We start from the raw sequence: 23,721 nt of genomic DNA, 5'->3' as shown, positions 1-23,721 counted from the left end.
ATTTGTACATTGTCAGAGTCAGAGTTAAATGAACAATTATTTTACAATTTAATTTGGGGTCTCAGAGATAGAAATGCTTTTAAATGGGGTTCCTACCCTAATGCATCTGCATCTGGGTGGGGTCCTAGAGCGGTAAAAAGGTAAAATCTTCTATTATGGGGGTCCCCGGCATATCCTTTCTAATGGGGGTCCTCCACGGAATTTAGAGTTCCTCGACACATGAAAAAGTTTGAGAACCAGTGATCTTGAATTCAATGTTTCTCCACGGACCTTTTTCGCACACGGACCGGAAAAAGAGCCAATCACAACTTCCTTCCACAGTCCACACATGTGTGTGTAGAAGGAGCCAGCACTGCGGTCAGGTTGTGCAGTGTTTTTGTCATTATTTGGTGATTTTGTTCATATTATTCATATTCACAGAAAGTGTTTTAGTGTGAACGTAAAAGGACGACATGGCAGAGGTGGTTCAGCACCGCCTGGAGGACAGAGTGCCCGAGTTGGAGCAGCTGGAGCGAGTAGGACTGTTCACCAATAAAGAAGTCAGGTGAGGGAGAATTTCACACTGAAAAGTCCAGTAACACAGTGTGCTTCTCAGACCTTTTCATGTCAAGTACCCCCAAATTGACACTTATTAGACCGCGGACCACTCTTTGAAAGAATATGCCATAAGAGAAGATTTTTTAATGGCCCTAGCAGTTGATTCTCAACCATTTACACGTCAATATCTACTGTATATATTTTCCTGCAATGTTTTCTTTTGGTTTTTTTTTCTGACTATCTACTGCATAGTACTGTGTTCTATCCGTCTGTCATTCAATGTTATATGAGATGTTTAAGTGGTTTCCTGTGTAAATAAGCTAACTAGCCAAGTTCTTTCTAGGATCTCCTTTTAGTTGACCTTGTACCAGTGAACTGTACCGTCATGAAACTGTACCTTTTTCTATGCAAACTTCTATAAAGTCTTCAATCAATCAATCAAAGGACCCCCAATTTGACATGCATTTTAGGCTACAGTCAGACCCCCATTTATTAATGGCATTTCTATCTCTGAGACCCCAATCTATATTGTAAAATCAATGTTAATTCAACTCAGAGAGTGTACAAATGGACCTGTTGTCCTTTTTGGTTCCTAACTATCATTTAGCTGGGGACCCCTGGGGGTCCACGGACCCCACTTTGAGAACCAATGCAGTAGCCAATATTCGCAGGGCATAAATCATATTTTTACTCTATTTTTTACTTGTATTATCTGATAATGTCTCCAACACTACAATTTTCCCAACATTTTTCATATCAAGGGGGCCACCACCACCAGTTTCGTATGTATTCGTCCAGAAACCCCCCGTTTGGTATAATCTGTTGCACTGTAAAAACGTCACTGTGTGCAGAATGCAGATGGAACCAAATGAACCCTTTATGGGTCAATGGACAACATGTTGGTTCCATCTGCTGTTCACTCTGAGCTACAGAACCACAGGTGTGCCTTTATAGTCGGTAAGCAGCTAGGGAGCCCCCTGGGAAGTACATTGAGAAGTGAGAACCAGTGTATTAAACTGATTAGTCCTTTTTATAATGAATATGCACTCACTGTGATTTGAAATACATCCCTAAATCTGATCCCAGATTTTTTCTTGAATTACTTTAAGAATCGTTTTTGCATTACTACCAAAGGTGCAATAGTTGAAATAATCAATTAAATCGTAATAATTCATTAATAATCAATTCCTATTTTGGGTATTATGCCTTTGAAGGTGGAACGGTTCAAAACGTGGTGCATCGCTGTGTGTTATGGGCTTGTAGATTATCTATGTTTACTATTTGCACATCACTGATGACAAAATATTGAATATAATATATTTTAATGCTCATGTGGTTCGTCGATCGTTTTAAAAAATACATAATTGCTTTTACGCACTTCTTGATTATTAATCGGAAAGATACTATTACTATCAGAATTCAGAATGATTAATTTCCCCTGATGTGTAGGTCCATGATCAAGAGAGCCACGGCCTTGGAATACAAGCTCCACAGGTATATCGTCAATAAGGAGGACTTCATTGCCTACGTTCAGGTAAGCTCATCAAACTATACAAGCTTATCACGATGTCTTCAAGCTGTGATTGAGGCTGGATGGTAGAATACTAACCTCGGCTTTACTTCATTACAGTATGAAATCAATGTTCTGGAACTTGTCAAGAAGAGAAGAGAGGTAAGGGGTTTGTATGACATTACAGTATTTTCTCAAATTAAAAATAACAAATAAGAGTGTTTTATCTCATGTTTAGTTTCACTGTGCAATAGAATTAGTTTTAAAATCTAAAATGTAATAATTTGGTCATACATGCAGTATAGGGCCATGCACACAGCTTCAAAAGTGTGCTATGATTACTGTACATATTTAGCGTGTTTCTTTACCTTAATATCCTTGTTGTTATTCTTTCATTATTATACTGTGGTTGCTGCTACAATGTTGAGACCCTGAAACCAAATAATCTTACTTGTACAAGAGATATTGTTATAAATAAAATCTTGAATCTTGATTCTTCAAAGGATGCTTGTTAATCACATGAGCATTACTTCCATACATGGTGCACAAACGGTCCGAAATTACAGTGAAATGGATCATGGCTTAATGCAATCTTTCCCCTGTACTTGAATAACACCAGAAATACCTTTCATTTGCAGCACATTCGCTACCAGTTCAAAAGAGAGGAGATTGAGTACCCAATCATTCGCAGGATAAACGATGTCTTTAGAAGAGCAACAAAGAAGTGGAAGGTAAGGTAGATGTGATGTTAAATAGTCATTTAAGGGAGCAGGTATTGATCTTGCATAATCAATGTTACACAGTGTGTGTGAGGTGTTTGGCTTCAGGGGAGCAGGTGTAACGATTAACAAAGGATGTTGTCCATAACCTTTCCTTGGAAAAGCAATTAAATGGGGATGCATCTATCAGAATCTGTTTGTTTGTTGGCCAGATGTTCGCATACGAGGAATCTGACTTGGTGCATTGCTCTCAGACACATACAAATCTTTATTTAATTCTTTAATTATCTGAGGTTATGACACCTGCTGCTTTACAATGAATGAAACGCGAATGAGTGAACAGATGAACATCTAATCTTCCCTTCATCACAGAGTGACGTCCAGCTGTGGCTCTCGCACATTGCTTTCTGCAAAAAATGGGTATGTTGGATCACCTGATTTGGACCAACTTTCAGCTAACATTTAAACTCCCTGTTATTGATAATATGTTTCTTTACTTTTTAATAATAGGCCACCAAGATGGAGCTGAGTAAAGTGTTCTCGGCCATGCTGGCTATCCACCCTGACAAACCAGGTACAGTTGGTTAATTGTTGCGACCGAAGGTCGCATATACTCTGAAAAACCGTGTCGCTTGAGTGACCTTCCTTCCTTCCTTCCTTCCGTAACCTTCCTTCCGTAACCTTCCATCTGTACGGGAGTGATGTCAGTGTGATGTCAGGAAATGTCACGAAATGTGGATAACACTATATATGGAGATAGTCCAGTCCATCATGTCATATGGGACTACCGTCATAGACAGTAGCCAAAAGAGAAGGATACACAAGACTAAGAAAGACAAATAAAGAGAAGAATAAAAAAGAAAAAAAAGGAGGAGGAGGATAAAGATACCAAAAGGAGAGAGAAGAAAGGGTGGATGAGGTTCTGCAGCGACCTATGTATACCCAGCCTGGTCCAAATCCTACTGTCTCAAGGATGAGGAAATGATGATAGCCTTGAATAGTTATCCCTGCCAGACAAGGGCTCTGATGGAGCTCATTGACTGGTTGTGAAGTGTCTATACCAAGATACGCGCTGATCCCATCCATGAAACATTATCACGGCAATCCATACTTTTCAAATCGGCCTCGCACCGCGAGGCGATGTGTGCTTGTAGATCTGCTATTTTCACTAGTTTTGTGCGACCCTGATGAAGCAGGGCTTTAGGCTACTTTATGAAAAACATAGATATTTGAAACTTGGAGATATGAGGTTTCTACCCGACAGTGACAACATATACTGCCTATACTAGTAAGAGCTTGACAAGGTTCGCTCCTTGTCAAGCTCGACGTTGGGCATTTGGACCTATACATGGAGAAATGGAGTGAACCTGTTTGGCCTAAACATGGAGATGTGGTACAGAATGACTCATATATGGGCATAAAAAGTATGTCATGTGACATCACTTCCTGTACAGACAGTCAGACAGACAGCCATTGACTCCGGCCTAACAATGGCTACTGTCTATGACGGTAGTCCCATATGACATGATGGACTGGACTATCTCCATGTATAGTGTTCTCCACATCTCCATGTTTAGGCCCTATCGCTCACACCCTAGGTGGGGTTGGCGATAGGGCCTTTCTGTGTGGAGTTTGCATGTTCTCCCCGTGTCTCCTAGGGTTGAAACCCTCACAAAAACATGAACAAACTCCCAACAACAACTAGAATCGTCAGAGAAACGCTGTGGTTGGCCAGATAGTCAAGAATTGGCGCGACCTCGCCCTTTAGGGCGAGGTCGCATGTCACCCTGAGGCCGCATTCCACCCTCAGGTGTCTTACTAGTATACTGTATCTATCCATCTATGCACAATGTCATACATGGATCTGGAAGTATCCTATTAATGGCCAAAACATAATCATGTGTTAAAAATAAATTTGAGTTAAAATAATGAAGTGATAAATAAATAGACATGACAGATAATGATTGTTAATCTATTTTTCCAGCCCTATGGATTATGGCAGCTAAAACCGAACTGGAGGACAAGAATTCTTCAGAGAGTGCCAGGCACCTGTTCCTGAGAGCACTGCGCTTCCACCCAGAGAGCACCAAGGTCTACCAGGAGGTAAGCAGGATTTAAACATTTTATAAGCATTTACACTTTTATTAGTTGAATTGGCCTTTTAGCATAATAATAATCTTTATTGTCCCCAAAGGGAAATTTGTCTTCACAAGTCTGTTCAACACAAAAAAACAACATATAACCATATAACACAAAACATCACAGGACAGATCATCAGGACCCCACTATTTACAGAAAACCATCCTAGTGACGGGGGCGATTGTTTAGTGCAGCGATGGCTGAGGGGACAAAACTCCTGCTAAACCGTACCTTGTGCCACATCAAGGTTCTGTATCTTCGCCCTGATGGCAAGAGGTCGAAGTAGCGATACAGAGGATGATCAGTGTCATTTGTTATTGACAGTGTTAAGCCTGTGATGGCCTTATCATTCATATCAGCAAGCGTGGGGGTGGGAACTGAAGTCCGATGATCTTGGAAGCAATACGGGTAATACTGTAGAGTTTGTTTCTGTTAGGCATGGACAGTATAGTGAAGAAACATGCTGAGCAATACAACATCTAAACTGTGGAGACTGGGTCGTAATGGTACATACCACACAGCGCAGTCATCTCTCTGCTCCCTACTCCCTGACACCTTTTTGTCAAAGGATTTTCTGTTTTGAATGACTTGTTTTGTGTCTCTTTGTTAGTATTTCCGTATGGAGTTATTGCATGCAGAGAAACTGAGGAAGCAGAAGGAGGCATTAGAGAAGACTGAAATGGATTTGGTGAGTACACACACACAAGTGCACACATATTTATTTGTCTTTGTTATATAAACTGCTATCCGTAACTTTCTAATCTCTAGTGAATACGATTTTATTTTGACCATTCTGTATGGTAGTATGGAAGACAAGTGTTGTGGCACAAAGCTCAAAATACATCCTTTGCCCTGTCCTAGCTCAACAGTAGAAATGAATAGAACTTGAATTGCAGCTTTTAACCCGAATGACCCTTTTATACATTCCAGGGTGAATATGAGTTCTCTCCAGAGATCCTGGGTGGGAAACTGGCTGAGGTTGTGTACAGGGATTCTACAGCTAAAATCCAAGGTAGGCAGTTATCTTTAACGCATTCAGAACGGGTACACATTATAGTGTATTATTATTTTATGCTTTAACTATTGAAAAATGGCAGATATAAAAGCTCACAGCTGCGAGCTTGTATATTTGCTATTTTTGAAAAATCGTGAAAATTTCAGTTTTGACCCGATTCTATAAGTGTCTTTTGAATCCTTCTAAGATTTTTTGAAAAACCTATGTTTGTATGTCAGCAATCTGGCCAGCCATCGTCAAAGAAAAGGTCCTTTTCACTTAACTGGAGCTCAATTAGTTTGTTCTTGAGAGACTACTATGTCAGTGGTTCTCAAACGTTTTCATGTGAAGGACCCCCAAAATGATATGTATTTGGCCAGGGACCCCCATCTCAAAATATTTAGTTCCAGGGACCCCCCAGAAGCAAAATTTGAGTTACAAACGTTCGCTTTGAAAATACATATATTCAAAGATTTGCACACATTTTCACGACTTTATAAAAAAATAGCAGATCTACAAGCTCGCAGCGCGGCACTCGGTGCCGCGCTGTGAGCTTGTATATCTGCTATTTTTCAATAGGTAAAGCATTCAATAATCCTAGGCCTAAATGGGTTAATGCTTTCCAAAGTCGGTCAACATTTCCCAAAGTGTTGTTCCCAATACTTGGCTCATTGTTGCCTACTCACACTCACCATGTCATTTTATCTTTTTCCCCACAGGACCAGGGTTCATCATATCGCTCTTGAAAATCGCAGCCATCTTTGACTTCACCAAAGAGCTCCAAGACATTATACTTCAAGAGTAAGACATTCTTTCTCTCTGTGCTGACATCATTATGGCTAAGCATTGGACACATTTGCTCACCTACATGTCGTCTTTAGCTTACAGACAAGGTACACAGAAGACAGTCTAACGTGGGATTTCATGGCCAAGCGAGAGCTGGAGGCCCCTGGGGCCGGGGAGGAGTTACAGAGTGCCAAGGGGAGGGCATCCGACACCACCCGACGAGAGGAGCGCTGCTGTCAGGTGTATGAGGAAGGCCTCAAGAGCCTTAATACAGGTAGGCATTGACACAAGAACAGTTAAGTCATTCAAGGGCAATTTAATAAAGCAGGATCAGGAGTTTGTGAAGTCAAATTTTGAATATAGTTTATAATTAGAATTTTGTTATGGCACCACTGGCATATTAGAGTGCACAGCAGTAGTCCCAGACACTATTGTTTCAGGGTCAGCTAAAGCCTTTGTCAGTGCTGATGAAGGCTTTAGGCTGAAACGCGTTTGTCTCGGACTACTGCTGTGCTACTGCTGTGTATAGAATAAATCATTGGACAGACTATGTTTGAGTGCATACCATTGTTTGTGTCTGCATCTTTTCAAGCCTGCACCCTTTACCCTACATATGACTTTGGAGCTGAGCGCAGTGTTTCTTTTACCGCTGTTACAGACTATTCGAATAGACACTACTGAGCCAGGGTTTGAATATTGGAACTATTGCAGTCATATGAGCTGTAATTGATACGAGCTGTTATTGATATTGAAACACAAGTTTAAACTAAATCTTCTGCTGAAGTCTGAGAACTCACCTCTTCAGACTCCACCTCACCCCCTAGCACTCCTTATTTGTTTGTATCAGTGCTTGTCTGTTTAGATACATGTGAGTTTTGTTTTCCAGATGTTTCCTATTTACATGCATGTGCCCATTTAGAAATAACATAGCATCTATCTGAAGATGGATGCTAGGTATGTTATCCAGATGTTATTTTCCTTGTACACAAATGGAAAGTTTGTTATTTAGACGTTAAACGACGGTGTGTAGGAGACGACCAGACTAAGGCCCCAACATACTGAAAGAAAACTCCTGCACACTGTCTTCAAATACAAGTAAAGACGAATAACAACGTTTCGGTCTAGACCTTCATTAGATTATCCTTGGTTATCCTTAAGATAACCTGATGAAGGTCTAATAGACCGAAACGTTGTTGTTCTCATTAAACTGTGACAGTGTGCGGGAGGATTTTCTTTCAAGATGGATAGGTTTCCTATCTAGGTACTTTGTAGAACGTAATTGATTTCTTGGCACTCTTGACTGTTTACCTTGTTTTTGGTTCATGTCGGCTGCTTTGAGTCACTGGATTAGAGAGCTTCTGGGAAATGCCTAAATTGCGTGTTGTCATGCTTTTATGGTGTCTGTTCTCAGAGCCTATGTGGACGTGCTACGTGGCCTTCTGCGTCGAGAGACAGAAAAGAAAGACCAATGTTCAGGAGCTGAAGGAAAAGGTAAGAAAATAATGTCGCTGTTAAAAATGTAAATATAAACAAAGGTCTGTATATTGGAACAATCTGCCATGCCATGTGTGTCTGCATGTTTCCCCCAGAGGGAGGAGAGGCTGTTGGGAGTGCTTCAGCGTGCACATGATGCCATGCAACTGAAGGAGGATTTCTACAAGAAATGGGTAAGACAACTAAAGACTCTGCTCAAGTGTTACATAGGACTATGCCATATGGTCTGCTATTGGTGGGCAATTAACCGAAAATATATCGAAACCGATATACTTTTGGCTTATCTTAATCTTGCTCATGTAGGTTAATCGAGAAGCAGGTTTTTCATATATTTACTGTATGTGTATTTCTATATACTGTACAGTGTACAGTATACAGTATACTGTATATGTGTGTGTATATGTTTTTATTATATCAATGAATCGACACAATTGTTTTTTATGTAATTGACTAAATCGATTAGCCTAACTACTTAAACCTGTATTATATTTGGTTGTACAATGGTGGCGTACAGAAATTGTGAAAGTTGGCTTGTAGATCTGCTATTTTCACTTGAAAAACTGTATACATTAATCGTAAACGAGACAAAAGTTTGAAATAACCGCGATATTGATTTGACACTGGGTCACTCATCGCACAGCCCTATCTGCTACTCAACTTCAGTCCAGAGAGAGCGAGAGAGATTGATTTAGCCATGTAGAACAATTAACAGCGTCTCTAACTGTCCAGCTTCAGGTCCTACTCTCATCAGGAGATGAGGAGGGAGCGGCCAGGGTTGCTATGGCAGCCATGCTGCGCTACAGGAAATCAGTGGCAACATGGTGCCTGAGCCTTCAGACTCTGATGCAGCTTGGGAGTGGAGACATAGGCTGCCTATTCCAGGAAGCTCTCGCACACATCAATCCCAAGGTACACACACACGTTTGTATTAATACACTTGTGAGGGCATCGTCATTTTACGGCATAGATTTTATGAATGCCATTTTCAACCCTAAACCTGAAGATAATCTACAGCAGGGTTCCCCAATTAGTTTTCCCCAAGGGCCGAATTATTATGTCTAGGGTACCAAGCCGAGGGCCACAACATTGCAGGGGGCGACGGTGGCGTTCCCGCTACTCCAGCGACAGGTCAGATATCGTCGTTGTCGGGTGAAAAACTTGTATGTCCAAAACCGTTCGTTTTGAATTTATCATTTTAAAAATTATTTGAACTAGTGAAAACAGACGATCTACAAGCACACAACGCCTCGCACCGTGAGGCGTTGTGTGCTTGTAGATCGGCCGTTTTCACTACTTTTGTGAGACGGCCTTGTATGATTTGCGAAAGAACGTACACATTTGGAGATACGAGATTTCCACCCGACAACGACGATATACTAGTGTTGTTGCTGCTCTTATACCACCATTATTACTGGGGTTGGTGTGGGCCAGACAGTAGCCCCCTGCGGGCCGCAAATGGCCCGCAGGCCGCCTATTGGGGAACCCTGATCTACAGGCTCATGACACGTTGCAGTGTGCCACACTGGCGTGTAACTAAGTATAAATCAATCAAGTGTAAATCTCCAACCCCTAAATGTAACTACTAATACCTACTCTTAGTCCTAACACTAACCTGAACTGTTTCCTAATGTAAGCCTAACTCTAGAAATATATATTATTTTAACCATAAAACAGCCAAAAGATTTCCCTACGACAGATTTCCTACTTCTCAAATTCCAATATACTTGTGGGGACATTTGACCCACCTGTATAGTCACACACACACACACACACACACACACACACACACACACACACACACACACACACACACACACACACACACACCTTGTTTCCTCAGTGCTATTGTTGTTAATGTTTTCCCTACTTGGCTGTCACACACACGCGTGTGCGCGCGCGACACACACACACACACACACACACACACACACACACACACACACACACACACACACACACACAGGAATTAGAACACAGACCAATCACCAGCTCTGCTGTGTAACTGGGCCAGCAGCTCCCTGGCCCAATTAGTCTCCACTCCGGGATATGAACTTCAAATCTTCCCCCATGCTCCCTGTTTCATTACTGCCATCTTCCACTTTTATTGTACAAATCAAAGAGAGACCAATAATCTTTATGAGGTTTCAATTAGCTATTATGGAAGTAGCATTTAGTTAACAGCTACAGCAATCCCACATATTGTTTATGAATATATTTGTCAATGACAGCTAATTGTCATTACATTTCTCTTATTGGGTAGCCTATCATCAATGAATGTGATTTCCTTTCTCTGCATTTCAATAGTTTTTGCCTGTAGCTCCTATCACATTGGAGGAGAAATGTCCCCATCTTTTCCGATCACACCCCTTCACAAGCATATCGGACCACTGTATCACTAGTACATACTGTATCCCTTCACAGTATACTGCAACTCACCCCTAGAGGGGTTTGTAATAGATAGCTAGGGCTTGTGGTAGGTGTTATGCAACACTGTCACTGACAAATAGCTATGTGAGTGGGATTATAGTCACCATGCTCATTATGTAAGCCCCCGTCACTCAATATAATACGTTCCTTTGAGTGTGAAACTGTTAACAAATACTATGAACACACTAGTACTGAGAGGTTTCCACAGTTGCTTCTAAGCCACCCACCTCAAAACAAAACTACCCAGAGCCAGATAGTTCAGTTTTCACACTCTGCTTGAAGTTGGAAAGCCTGCTAAACATTTCTAAAAAAAACAAGGGGTCATTTTAAACCTTGGCTCATGTTCTCACCCTCTGCCTGAGGTAGATGTACATTGTATTGATAACATTGCCTCTTGGGTCCAGAAGGACCAAGCAGGGGTTCCCTCTACAAATCCACTGTACATAGGGTAGCAGGCTGGTACCAAGGCTAGGGCTGTTGCCAGTCTATGCCGATACCACGTCATTTATCACATGATATTTCATTATATATATATGATATATTTTGATTGCTTTAGTTGATGTTACACCACTGTTGTATACTCTTATACTCTACTCTTTATGTTATTATTGTATTAACTTGTAGCTGCACCTGAACAATTATTAATAGAATTTGTATTTATTCTGTGTTATCAGTGGTTCTCAAACGTGCACACTCAAAAGTCACAGACCTGTGAGGGTCCATTTGGAAACCCCCTCCCTGTCCTAGACCACACTTTAAGAACCACTGTCCTAGATCGTTTTTAAATTACACAATGGAATCGGATCTGTACTCGGTATCGACAAGTGGGTATCAGAATCGGGAACGAAAAAAATTTAACTATATTACATTGTTGCACCTGTGTGTTGATTCTAATCTTGACAGGAGAGTCTACCACTCTGGCAGCTGCAGGTTCAGTGGAGTGTGTTGAACCAGAAGCCTGAGGAGACAGAAGCTCTTTTCAAGGTAGAGTAGTAGTCTGTCTGGAGCAGCTACAGTAGAACCTGTGCACACAAACCCCAATTATCACCCATCACATTTTGACAGCCTATCAATTTGTATGTTGTCAGCACAACCAACAGCGTTGGTGTGTTTACTGAAAAGGTTTCATAATCCAAATAGACATCTTTGCCTATTGGTCTCATAACGGAACAAAGATGATCTTATGATACAGATACCTGTTGGATAGTATGTATCGTTCTCAAATTCTGCCCGAACCCGACCCTACACAAGTTAACACAACCCAACATTTTCGGAACGGGTAGTGCCTAAAGTGTATGCTAATTAGTCGGGCCGGGCCTCGGGCTCAATGATAACTCTATGATAGAGTTCTCAAATTCTGCCCGAACCCGACCGACGTTTTCGGACCGGTATGGGCCTCCTAAGTCTGACATCATTTTGTAGGCGGAGGAGAACTTCTGGTGCCAACGAGGCACCAACGCCTGTGAATCTTTTTACTATAAGCAAATTTTTCTTCTCTTTCTTGTTGACAGGAAAGTGGTAGAATTATACTTTAGTCGTTATTTTTGTCTCAGATCTGTTGAAATAGCGAGGGACACAGCACTGCCCATATTGACAATATCTGCTTGGCACCAGCGGGGGGTCTGACTACAAAATGATGTCACGGCTTAAGAAGCCCATAGGACCTAAAATGTATGCTAATAGAGGGTTTGCACATGCATAAAGTGAATGGCAAATCGAGTGGCAAAGTGAGTTTAACGTTGTTTAACATTGTTTAATACAATCAGATAGGACTTTTCTGTTTGGATGTATGGGCTGTCAAGGCCAGAAAGCATTCCCGCCTAACTTCCGGGTATGATGATGATATCACATGCATACCCTCTTTTAGTCGGGCCCATTTAGAACTCTAATAGTATGTACCCTACAAATAAAACAAACACATGGGGGAGGGACAGTTTGGCTATATTACTGAGGAGGAAGGAGATGGTTTTGCAAAGTTGTTTGATTTGGGCCTCAGTGTTGACGAGGGGGTCCTTTCTTACACACAGGTTGGTAACTGACGACAGATGAAAAGGGAAAGTATTTTGTATTGTATCTACGTTGACCTTGTTTATTGTGTCAACAAATTAATCAGTTTCATTTGCTTAGTATGATTACCATGGAAACTGGAGGCATAAAGCTGCATCGAAATACATCTACATACATCTAGGTTGTCTTGGGTCATTGTAACCTTTTGGACATAACGGGGTGAGGAAAGCTGCTCTACTTCCAATTGAGACAGAACCTATATTTCCGTTCTCGGCTCCCTTTAAAAACCTCTGATCAGAAAACATAGAACTTGTGGAGTGGAACTGGAACCAGGGAAGGTTGTGTGCCATTAATATTAGCATGCAGCGTCTTACTGAGTGTCTCAGACAGTTTGTTCTGTCTGTTCTCAGAGAGGTCTGCTTTCTGCTGTGGCGGCTGTTGCCATGGAAATGAAGGAGAGCTACCTTGACTGGTCCTATACGACCGGGGGCTACAAGAAAGTGAGAAAGACCTTCATTAGGTAAGATGCTATTTTAATTAAGGATGGTGAATAAATGATTTTTCCACAAAAAGGAAGAAATAACTTTTGTCCCACTCCTCTAGTTTACACGAAAGCCGGCCCTTCTCCAAGGCGTTTTTCACCACAATGATCCAGATTGAGAAGGAACAAGTAAGCCAGCCAACCACCAACATATATGAAAGCTCTACCCAAGTGGCCCAATAACCATGATCTCAAACCAACTCATTTTTTCAAAACATTTTGACACAAACCTTGGGTTTATACTACAGCAATTTGAACTCCTTTCACGACTCGTACTATTCTGGCATTGGTGCCCCACTTAAATAATTGTTTACTAGTTGGACAGTTACTTGAGTGCACTTGTATTAGTTAATGGCTTCTGCATTAAATGCATGATATGTTTTACATACCTTTTACACTCTGCCAAGAAATTATTCTGGAGAGACCTTGGTTTCTCGAGTTATTTGTATACCAAAACGGCAAAATAAAATACAATTGTAGCGCTCGTTTTATTACATTTAAAGTATTACATTATGAGCCGTTATTACATTATAAGCCGTTATTACATTATGATTTGCTACAGTACATACTGTACACTGCTGTACGAAAAATCTATAATGTTCTTGCTTCTTCCAGGCCGCTCCAAAGATAAGCAATCTGCGTGACTACTATGAAAGAGCGCTGCGGGAGTTTGGCAACACAGACGATGGTGAGAGGAAATTAAATGCAATGAGGAGATAATGGTCAAAAATACAAATGGCATCAGCTAAAGAAAATCTCTATTAATATAAAATACTGAGTAGATCATAATGTGCATCATAACTGCTCCATCAGACCTTGAGGGGATGACGAGAACAAATAATAACTGAGCCATGTCATGTGGATATGTGGTAACATCAGATGACCAATAATATCCTCAATGCATTGCTTGATCAAAACACTGTTCTATAGTCAAGGGAGGCTGTTACCCAGCTGTTAACCGGTTCATCCTGCATGTGTTAACAGTTATCTGTTTAATGTAGACATTAGGTGATCATCAGTTACTTTAGATCGATCATACATGGGCAACTGGTGGACCGGGGGCCACACGCGGCCTTCACCATCACTTAATGCGGCCCGCAAGTTAATATCGGAATACTGAAATGATATATTATTGAAAATAATCCAGGATTACAATTCAAAAATAGATGTATAAACTCAAAAGGCATAGCACTGCGATGTGTTTTGAGCCTGTAGATCGTCAATTTTTGCTATTTTTGACAGTAAATGCAATGTGGCCCTGATTTAGATAATAGTTCATAGACAGAGGGTGGATTTAGAGCAAAGACGTGCACAAGATTAGTGGAAATGTCCTGATCCTCTGATGCAATGGTTGCAACCAAAAATAGATTGTTAATATGCTTCTGGTGTTCCCCTAAATAATTGGAGTTGCATGGCCTCCACTTCCGGACTTAATTTGAGGTCTGGCCTGAAAGATTTGGCATAGAAACAGACCGACCATTCTGCTCATTCTCTTTGTGAGTACTACTCAGCCAAAAATTATGTTTCTGTTTGTTTATCTTTTAGATCTGTGGTTAGAATACATCAAAGAGGAACTGGGTCCCCTTGGCCAGCCGGAGAATTGTAGCAAGATTCACTGGAGAGCCATGAAGCTTCTAGAGGGGGAGAGTGTGGAAAGATTCACGTCTAAATATACTCTACTTCAGACTGGACATGTCTAAACACACACACACACACACACACACGTGTTGGACTCAACCATTGGACCATTCAGAACACCTGAATCACATTCGTACACCGGTCTTGGGTGTACAATATTAGGTCTTCACTGCAAGGGAAACACGGTGGCGGTTTGACACAGCACTGTGACTGGAATTGTTTGAGACCAGGTAATTGTGCTGATCCTCTAGAATGCTGGTTCTATCTGCTTTTTTACTTGTGAGTGATTCTCTTGTAGTGATTCGCCCTTTTCAATTAATTCTATTCCAGCCGTTTGGAGGAAAATGTTCTTAGATTAACCTTGTCGGCTACTTAAATAATAATTGCAACTCGTCGTCCTAAATTGTTTCTTCATACTTCAAACTTGATACAATTTATATTCCAAGCATTTTATGTATGGTGTGTTTAATGCCACAAAGTAACACCGTAAACATGTTATAACAAGTTCCAATGTAATATAAAACACATTTATTTTACGCTTTTAGTGTGAAATTACACATCTTGTGTTGTGGTCCCTCTGCGGCGGTAATATAATAAAGGTGTGAACATTTGTCCTACATAATCATTTTCTGGCCCTGATATACTATGTAAATTAGTACAAGTACCTTGTTTACAGTTGTCCTTACAAACATTCTTTATGGTCTCCAAAGTGACACAATAAAACAAAACACTTCTAACTTCACAATCAAGACATAGTTAACAGAATCTCAACTTTGTTACCTACTAGGTAAATGCCTTACTATGGAATGGTTAAACATCTGGCCATATTAAAATTATAGCCGTATATTATCTAACACTATTCAAATTAGCAGTGCAACAAATAAACAACGGGTTGCTATTTTTAAGGGAACTTTGAACCCTATTCTACCATACCAAGCATCTACAGTGTACTGTATGGTGATTTTAAGTATTCACCTCAAAGCATTAAATTGTTTGAAGTATTCACCTCAAAGCATTAAATTGTCAAAAGTCAACATTTGTTATGGATGAAGAGAAATGATAGTTGCCAAGAAGGTTACACAAATAGTAATTTTTGTCTCTGTCTAAACGAGGGAATTACAGTATAATAGCACAATGAACACTATTTAAGGACTCCTCCACCAAAAGTGATGCTTATGAGAACCTTGTAGCCAGCTCTATAATCTAAGCACTGTTTCCCAAACAATGGGTCGGGACTCGGGACCCATTTGTGGGTCACGGACCAATAGTTATGGGTCACTTCTCGAGTAAATATCCAATGTTCTTTTGCTACATACAAAGATTTGATACATTTTAAAACATACAAATCTAAGAAGTTACATAAAGGAAAAAAAAAAAGTCTAGAGAATTGGTTACATGAATACAATGTTATCCAGTATAGGTGCCTCAGCAAAAAAATCCATTCAGACCCTCTGCATCTTGATTGCATCTTGCCATACCAGTCCATATTTGACACAACTTTTAACATTTAGCTTTGAGGCACACAATTGCTTCTGATGTAACATTCAGCCTTCAGTATGGGATTAGTGCAAACAACAGAATAATGGCCCTGTCAGAGTTCAGAGTGTGGAAACAAGGAGGGAAGGCGCGTTAAGGCATAAGTTGAGCTGGAGTATTTTTCATTTGGGATCCCTTTGAAGAGTTGTAAAAGATATAGGCCTACTGTACAATAGTCGAGGCTAGTCTGACAACTCTTTGTATAGAGAAAGTGTCATCTATTAGCAGAAATTAACAAATGACAAAGCAACCATGTGATGCATGTACTACTGGGTCGTTATCTCACCTTGTTTACCACTACCACCAAGTCCTGTATTAGATGCTGTCTCCTGACCTTCAGTTTAACTAGAGAAGACACCCAGCGGTGGCGTGGGCCCAACCCATCCCCTTCCCATGGAAACTACACTCTTAAGCAGAGCTTAAGGATCAGGGCTCTATTAGGGTCACATAGGAGGTTCTACTGCATACCGTTTAAGCCCAAATATCTCTATCAGTCAGGGAGAATCTTTGATCTAATGATGGGGTGTTTGGTTGTCCAGATGGGTTTGGATCCGATCTGTTCACCTTCCCTCTGTAGTGGTACCCAAACCAGTGGGAACACACATTTCCTTTTCCCCCATCAGTTCCTTCTCATCACCTACATCTTCCGGAAAAAGATGAAGGTGATGAGCGCCACCACGCCTGCAGACAGCAGCCCGATGACACACTGGTGCATGCCGATGACGTTCTCCAGATCGTGGATGCGCTCCTCCATGGCGTTGGTGTGGATGTAGTCGTAGATGGAGGCTCCGATGCTCCACACGGCCCACAGCGCGTCCACCACAGCCTTAACGGTGGGAGAGACCATTGGGAAGGCCACAGGGAGCCAGGCGCAGATTCCGCCCACATCCAGTGCCTATGGGCCCCGCTACGCTGAAAAGAGAGAGAGAGAAGTGTGGGGCTGTTGAAATGGGTGGCCCTAAGGGGTCATCATCACGCTGCAAAGACTTGGCCGTGTCTGGGGCAAAATTTTAGATTTTCTGTTTTTACACACAATGTTCTTATTTTGATCATAATACCCAATTACTGAATGTCAAGTCTTCAGGATTTCTTCAGAATATGTATGACACTGATTTACTACGACACTATGGCACATTATGAGTCCACCATAGTAGTGGTTCTCAAACGTTTTATTTGCAACAAGGATCACCATAACGCTGAGAGTGCGAATGGAACCAAATGGACCTTTATTATGGGTCCATTTGTACACTCTCAGAGTTACAGACCTGTTATGGCCATTCAGAGCATATCTCTGTATTTCTAATCTGGTAGTATTATTGTCCCCTCGTTTTATTTAAGTCTGTGGCAAAAATTTAATTTGGACAAAAATGTCCACCACAGCCCTGGTGACCCCTGGTGGCCCTATACGTGATGTTTTGCTTGTGCTTTATAAATAGTCCCAAAATCTGTCACCACACAGGCCCCATTAAATCCTGTTCTGTTGTCTCATTACAGTGTCATCCGGAGTCTCCGGACACTACGGATCAAAATAATGTACATAGTTACTTTACACCACTGCCGCCTACACGTTTAACACGGCGCACTTTAGCTGTTCGTGTATAGTAAAGGAGTTTAACCTAGTACTCACCAAGGGGTTTTCAATGTTAATGTAACTGTAACCGTTGAAATTAAGACACGCATCCGTAGGCTACTTGTGTCGTTTGCGTAAAATGTGAACTGAAGCTGTGTTGTGGAGTCTTGGCCGGTGTAGCTGTTCTTGGCTCAGCTACCCACTGTGACATTGCTAGGCTGCTGTGCGAGCGAGCGCGCGTCACCACGCTCCGACTGCAAGTAGCGTCATCTCAGTAGGCCTACAATGGAAAACAATACAATGCAATGCATTGAATGCATTAGCTTACAATACAACACAATATATATAATACAAACACAATATAATATTTCCCCTCGTGAATATGCCACAGGTTACAGGTACACCCATATGCTGCATTATTTGTTCAGAACGCAAAATCTAATCTAATAACCACCAAGTCCACCATTAAGCCTTTATCATACAAAATAAGTCTAGTTTTTAGGATATAACTCCCGCCAAATCCAGGCACACAATCTCACACATTTATGTAGCCTATAATATAATCTAAGGATTGTCCCATGATGTAGGCCGAGAAGAAAGTTAAAACGCAGCGAAACAATGCACATGTTCACCACGAGAGGTCAGGCCACGCCAAGATATTCTGGTCAATATGATGTAAAACCATGAGATAAGATAAATCTTTATTGATCCCCCCGGGGGGGAATTCAGGAGAGAAAAAACGAGAGATGTGATAACCTGGCATGTTATCCTCCTCACACAAGTAAAGACTCGGTGTGTTGATCGCTGTTATTACAGGGACAGGATAGGATGACACCGGCACTGTCAAGGAACTGCTGATTATTTAATCACACTGGAAACATACAGAGGCATCTAGACTACTGTACTGTTCCTGGACTTTCGAAGCAACACACCTCAGGAATGCACGCGTTTTTAGGGCAAACATGTCGTGGCTGTATTATTACCCAACCAACAACAGTGGTGCTCCTGGGCTGTTTTTTTATGCTTCGTGCCAAATCAATAGATGATATTACCAAACACCGCTGCTGCTGAAAAAAATCCCAGCGACGGACGGAAACCTATAATTGGAGTGACGCTGTCTCAGAATACCACTTAGCAGAAGTCCATTTTGGGGAGGGCCCAAGCCCAGCAACACGAGGGCGCAACACCATATATCAGGTCCTTTCCACCTCCAAGTGATATATCGTGGTCATGAGCTGAGCTGCAACATGGCAATAACACCGGCGGCTCTTTAAAGAGCGGATATTTTGGGTTCTACTGTCTGCCACTGCACGAGGTCTGCTCCGACTGGAGGAAAGCGCCGAATGAAAAGCAAGAAAGGTGGCTTTTTTGGGGGGTGGGGGGGATAAACGGGCACCACAAGGCAGCAATACACTGTTGCGTCCTCTTCTCTTTTTTTTTCTCCCCCATGGATGGGAGGAACGCCAAGAGCTGTCCGAGTTTTATTTTCTTTCTTTCTTTTTTTTAAAGAAGAAATCGCTGCGATTGCTGTCCCAAAGGATGATCTTACTAAATGTTGTGGGGAATTCGTGCAATGGGGCTGCTAATATAACGCAACGCAACTGATCCAATATTATATACAACAGGGGCGGTGGTGAGTGGGGATGGAACTGGGCGAACTTCAAGTTCAACACACCACCACGCCACATGCAGACCGAGACCTCTGTGTGTTCAACGAAGTCATCTGCTGCCTTATACCACGGGATGCAGACACGCTCTATCGCTCTCTGTGCTCATCATCATTGTGTGTGACATTGGACAGAAAGGTAACAACCACCACCCAGCGACACACACACACTTCTAATCAACACACACACACACACTGACCCAGACAGAGCGGAGGATCGATAGGTATTTATAGATTTGGCTGTACAGTTTATAGATTGAGAGCAGCGCACTCTATCCAGACTATCTTGGGAAGGATGTTGAGCGATTAGGTGACACACCTGGTGTTTAAGTTAGCCTACTACTACTAAAAAAAGAGAAAGAAAATACCCACTATATATATATATATATATATATATATATATATATAGGCTCTATATATATATATATATATATATATATATATATATATATATATATAAAATACCCTGTCTTTTCAAATAAACAACGGCTTTAAGTTTCCTAGACGGTGCAAGTGATGCTGTGTGTGTCAGAGGTTGGGTCTTTGCGGGCAAGGTGAGTCCTCATTCATTCAACTGGCCTACAAAGTCCCAGTTTCTGGCGCACGTGACCACCAAGTTAGAGAATCCCCACTTGCTGTGTTCCCCTGCTACATGGCTATGGTATCTGGCCTGTGGTTAAGCTATGAAGTTATGACATCTCTTTGGCAACAAATAATAGCATAATTATAGGCTACGTTTATTTTGAAAATTATTACAATTTTAGAAAAGAGGGCTCAAACAATAGGCAGACCCCTGGTTCACTTAAAAAGAAGTACAAATGGAATCCATTAAGAGAAAACACTGTATAAGTTTATTCCAATTTATGCAGGCATAGGGCCTGTATCTACTGCAGTTAAGGCATTATTGTAAACCTAGAAAGAATCAAATGATGTCCTTTTTACGTAAAAAAAAAAGAGAGAAAAGAAATATATATATATATATATATTACTTTAAATTACAAATATATTCTAAAGGTGTTTACAGCTCATGGACAAACATTTAGGCCCCCAGAAAACAAAATAAAAGAGTTTGGAAAAGAGGGTGAGGATGGGTTTTTAAAAGGCCTAATCTAAACTTTTATTATGTTGAGTTTTAAGACCCATCCTCTTTGGACTGAACAACTGAATTAAAAAAGAAAAAAAAACATTAATACTATTGGAGGTCTACATCTCTGGCAAAGCTTACTGGATATAAAAAATAAAAACTGTAATGACCATAAGAAAAGTATTAAAGCCCACCCACTATTATGTGGAACAAGCATGTCAAGTGGTGAAGAAGTTGTTTTGAAGGCCTGTTTCTATATCTGTCCTGACCCTAGCATGCCGTACATATCTCACTAATGAATTTAGCATCCTGACACTAGATGCTTTATGTAATTAATAGAACGGATGGTGATGGTGGCATCTCCGTGCTGCAAATGACACATAGGTAAGATATTTGCTGAAGCATGGGATTTTTATTTTAAAAGCTGACAAAAAAACACCTCACTGTGACCGCTAGAAACGCTCTTAAATGGTCACATAAATGACAGTCTCCCCCTTGCCACCGGCAAGCAGACATTAAATCACTACATTTATCTTTCAGTTTGTTTTATTTATATCAAGTATTGGCTTTTTAAATAGTTATTTATGGTCTTGCTCCAAGGCCATGTTAACAAATCAGTGGCAGTCCATTTGTTTTTACAAGCATGCTATTCTTTGTAGCAAGTTGCTATGGGCCTACAGTACAGTAGGCTGCAGGGGAAATGGACACATTATCCACCCTGATTCCTATTAAATGTAGATTAGTATTCATTAGTTAAGTATATATAGCATACAGTATATATTACATTATAGGTTTTATATTAGGAGCTCTACTTTTGCCTACCAGCACACACTCACACCTCTTAAGTAAAATGACACATCACAAAAAAGGCAGATAAACAGACTCCAGCCAAATCCTCTCCATGTATGTTATAATAGAAAGAGCCAGCCAGAGTATGAGAGCCCAGGGCCTAGTAAGGCAGGCTTGGTGGAATGGGCCTGGTTTGAATAAGCTCCATAGCTATGGGGAGCTCTGGGATAGTCACCAAGTGTGCTGATTAAAGTTGTGATATTAAACAGTGCTGGCTGCTACTGCCTGCCAAGGCTCTCTCAGTGGCATTTCACGTCGTTTAAAAGGTCCAATCGGGCTCATCTCGCCACTTACTGCACAGTGTTGCTTACATCTTTTGTTTTTCCATCACGCCTGTCTCATATGCTCTCTCCTCACACCATTTGCTAGTAGGGTTATAGGCTTACTTTAAATAGAATTTCCCTACATTTCCCAGTTTGTTTTGCATTGTAGGTCACTGAGTTCACCAAGCTCTCGAATGAGATAGTGCATGCCTTACAACAGCCACGTAAGCTATATCTTGCAATGGTATTTAAGCATTATGTATAGGAAACTCTGCTAAATGTAAAAGCCACAGACTGTTTACCTTTTGCGTGAAAGCCGAACTACTAATGAACAAGGGGAGCGCGCTTTCTCGGAAACTCTGGTATGAACTCGTCCGACCCCCTTTAAAAACGTCAGTGCAAATCCCAATAAAACTCTGCCATTATAAATATACAATTCATAAATACTGGCAAGCATGCTTGCTTTGTGTGAAATATGTGACCCAGCTCCCCTAAAGGCCTTGATATTCTTTGTTGCATGCTGTGTTGCACAACAAAAACAGCAGATCTATAAGTTCACAATGTGCCGCAGTGTGATACATTGTGAGCTTGTTGATCAGCTATTTCTGGCGCACAACTAAGGATAAACCCGGCTCAAACGTTCAATATTCTAAAGCCTTGGTCATTCTAGGTTGTTGCCGTTCTTCAGCCGTACTTGTACTGCTACCAAAGTTATGAACCCAAATCTCGTTTGACGAGCCAGTAAATGCTGCAGCTCCATCTCAAAATGTTGGAATGAAACATAAGAGGAAGGTTAAGCTAGCGAGGGAGGGAGAGAAAAGGCAGCAAGAAAAGTGAGGGACTTTTAGGGGCAGCTGTGTTTTATTAACCCAGTCATAATGCCCCTAAAAATCCTTATTGCTCTTGCAATGGTCAACAATTCTCCTGTTGCAACATACCGAGAAACTCTATACAGTATGTACTGTATGACATCATCGCAACACGCTGTCACATTAAGGGGACCAGGCATCCATGGTTTACTTATTAAAAAATGCGAGGCAGGTAGTCCTAAGTACAAGACACCAAGAAGAGCCGTCCACCCTTTAACTCTGTGAAATACTTAATTGAAAGTATAAAAACGGACCTGTTCTTTCTTCCAGGCAGTCAGCCGTCTCATGGTACAATCCCTAGGAATAAACAGTAACTATAATGCCTAAAGGGGTTTTGCTGAACGTTTCGCTGCACATGCAAAGATGCAGATTAGTATTTTGCAAACATGGGGTCTGTGACTGTGGGAATGTAGAGCGAGAGGGGTGTAACCCATGTCACACTTTGCCCAGACATTATTAAATGCATGCTCTTATAAACCAACGCTTCCTTTTGGCAGACTTCATATGACTTACTCTGACATTATATTTCTGTCCAAGTATTCATTGTTTAACATGCAGACCGAGAGTCAATCCTCCATGTCCTTCAGGGTTTTGACTTTGTGATTTTGTGCCAAGGGGCGGATGGACAGACAGATGAGCGTGCAGGAAGACAAAATGAATAGAAAGAGCAATATATTACAGACAGACAGGTGTACAGATAGAGAGGACAAATTGCCATCCAGCCCCACAGACACACTGGCAGGCAGATAAGACAGGCAGACAGACAGAGAGAAACAGACCAAGAGACAGACATAAAGGCAGGCAGAAAGAAAAGAGTCACAAAGGCATGAATATAGGCAGACAGAAACAGAGAGAGAGAGATAGACCGACAAACTGGCAGATACATAGACAAAACGGAGAGAGATCAATAGAAATCGAGATACAAATAAGCAGATAGACAGTAGAAAGAAAGAAAGAAAGAGTCACAACAGTTAAATTAACACTGAGGATTTTACTTTGCAGGCAGGCAGGCAGACAGACAGACAGACAGACAGACAGGCTGTGCAGAACTGTGATCCAGGCCTGGGTGTGGTGTGGTGGGGTGTTGGGGCT

General features: G+C 41.3%; 1 protein-coding gene across 1 annotated transcript; it reads left to right on the top strand.

The window, feature by feature from the left end:
* Positions 1–362: 362 nt before the first annotated feature.
* Positions 363–15,273, top strand: utp6 (UTP6 small subunit processome component). The gene is made up of 19 exons (XM_080721265.1): positions 363–544; positions 1,987–2,071; positions 2,168–2,209; positions 2,686–2,778; positions 3,139–3,186; positions 3,277–3,340; positions 4,751–4,869; positions 5,516–5,593; positions 5,836–5,917; positions 6,619–6,700; positions 6,781–6,959; positions 8,097–8,176; positions 8,275–8,352; positions 8,909–9,088; positions 11,510–11,590; positions 13,024–13,133; positions 13,217–13,283; positions 13,770–13,842; positions 14,700–15,273. Exons 1-19 carry the CDS (start codon positions 453–455, stop codon positions 14,852–14,854), a joined length of 1,788 nt encoding a protein of 595 aa, XP_080577391.1. The 5' UTR covers positions 363–452; the 3' UTR covers positions 14,855–15,273.
* Positions 15,274–23,721: the final 8,448 nt, after the last annotated feature.

Source organism: Nannobrachium achirus (genome assembly GCF_963921795.1).
Source record: "Nannobrachium achirus genome assembly, chromosome: 3".
Classification (NCBI taxonomy): Eukaryota; Metazoa; Chordata; class Actinopteri; order Myctophiformes; family Myctophidae; genus Nannobrachium; species Nannobrachium achirus.
Note: the sequence above shows the minus strand (reverse complement) of the source record. Positions and strands in the feature narration are given on the sequence as shown.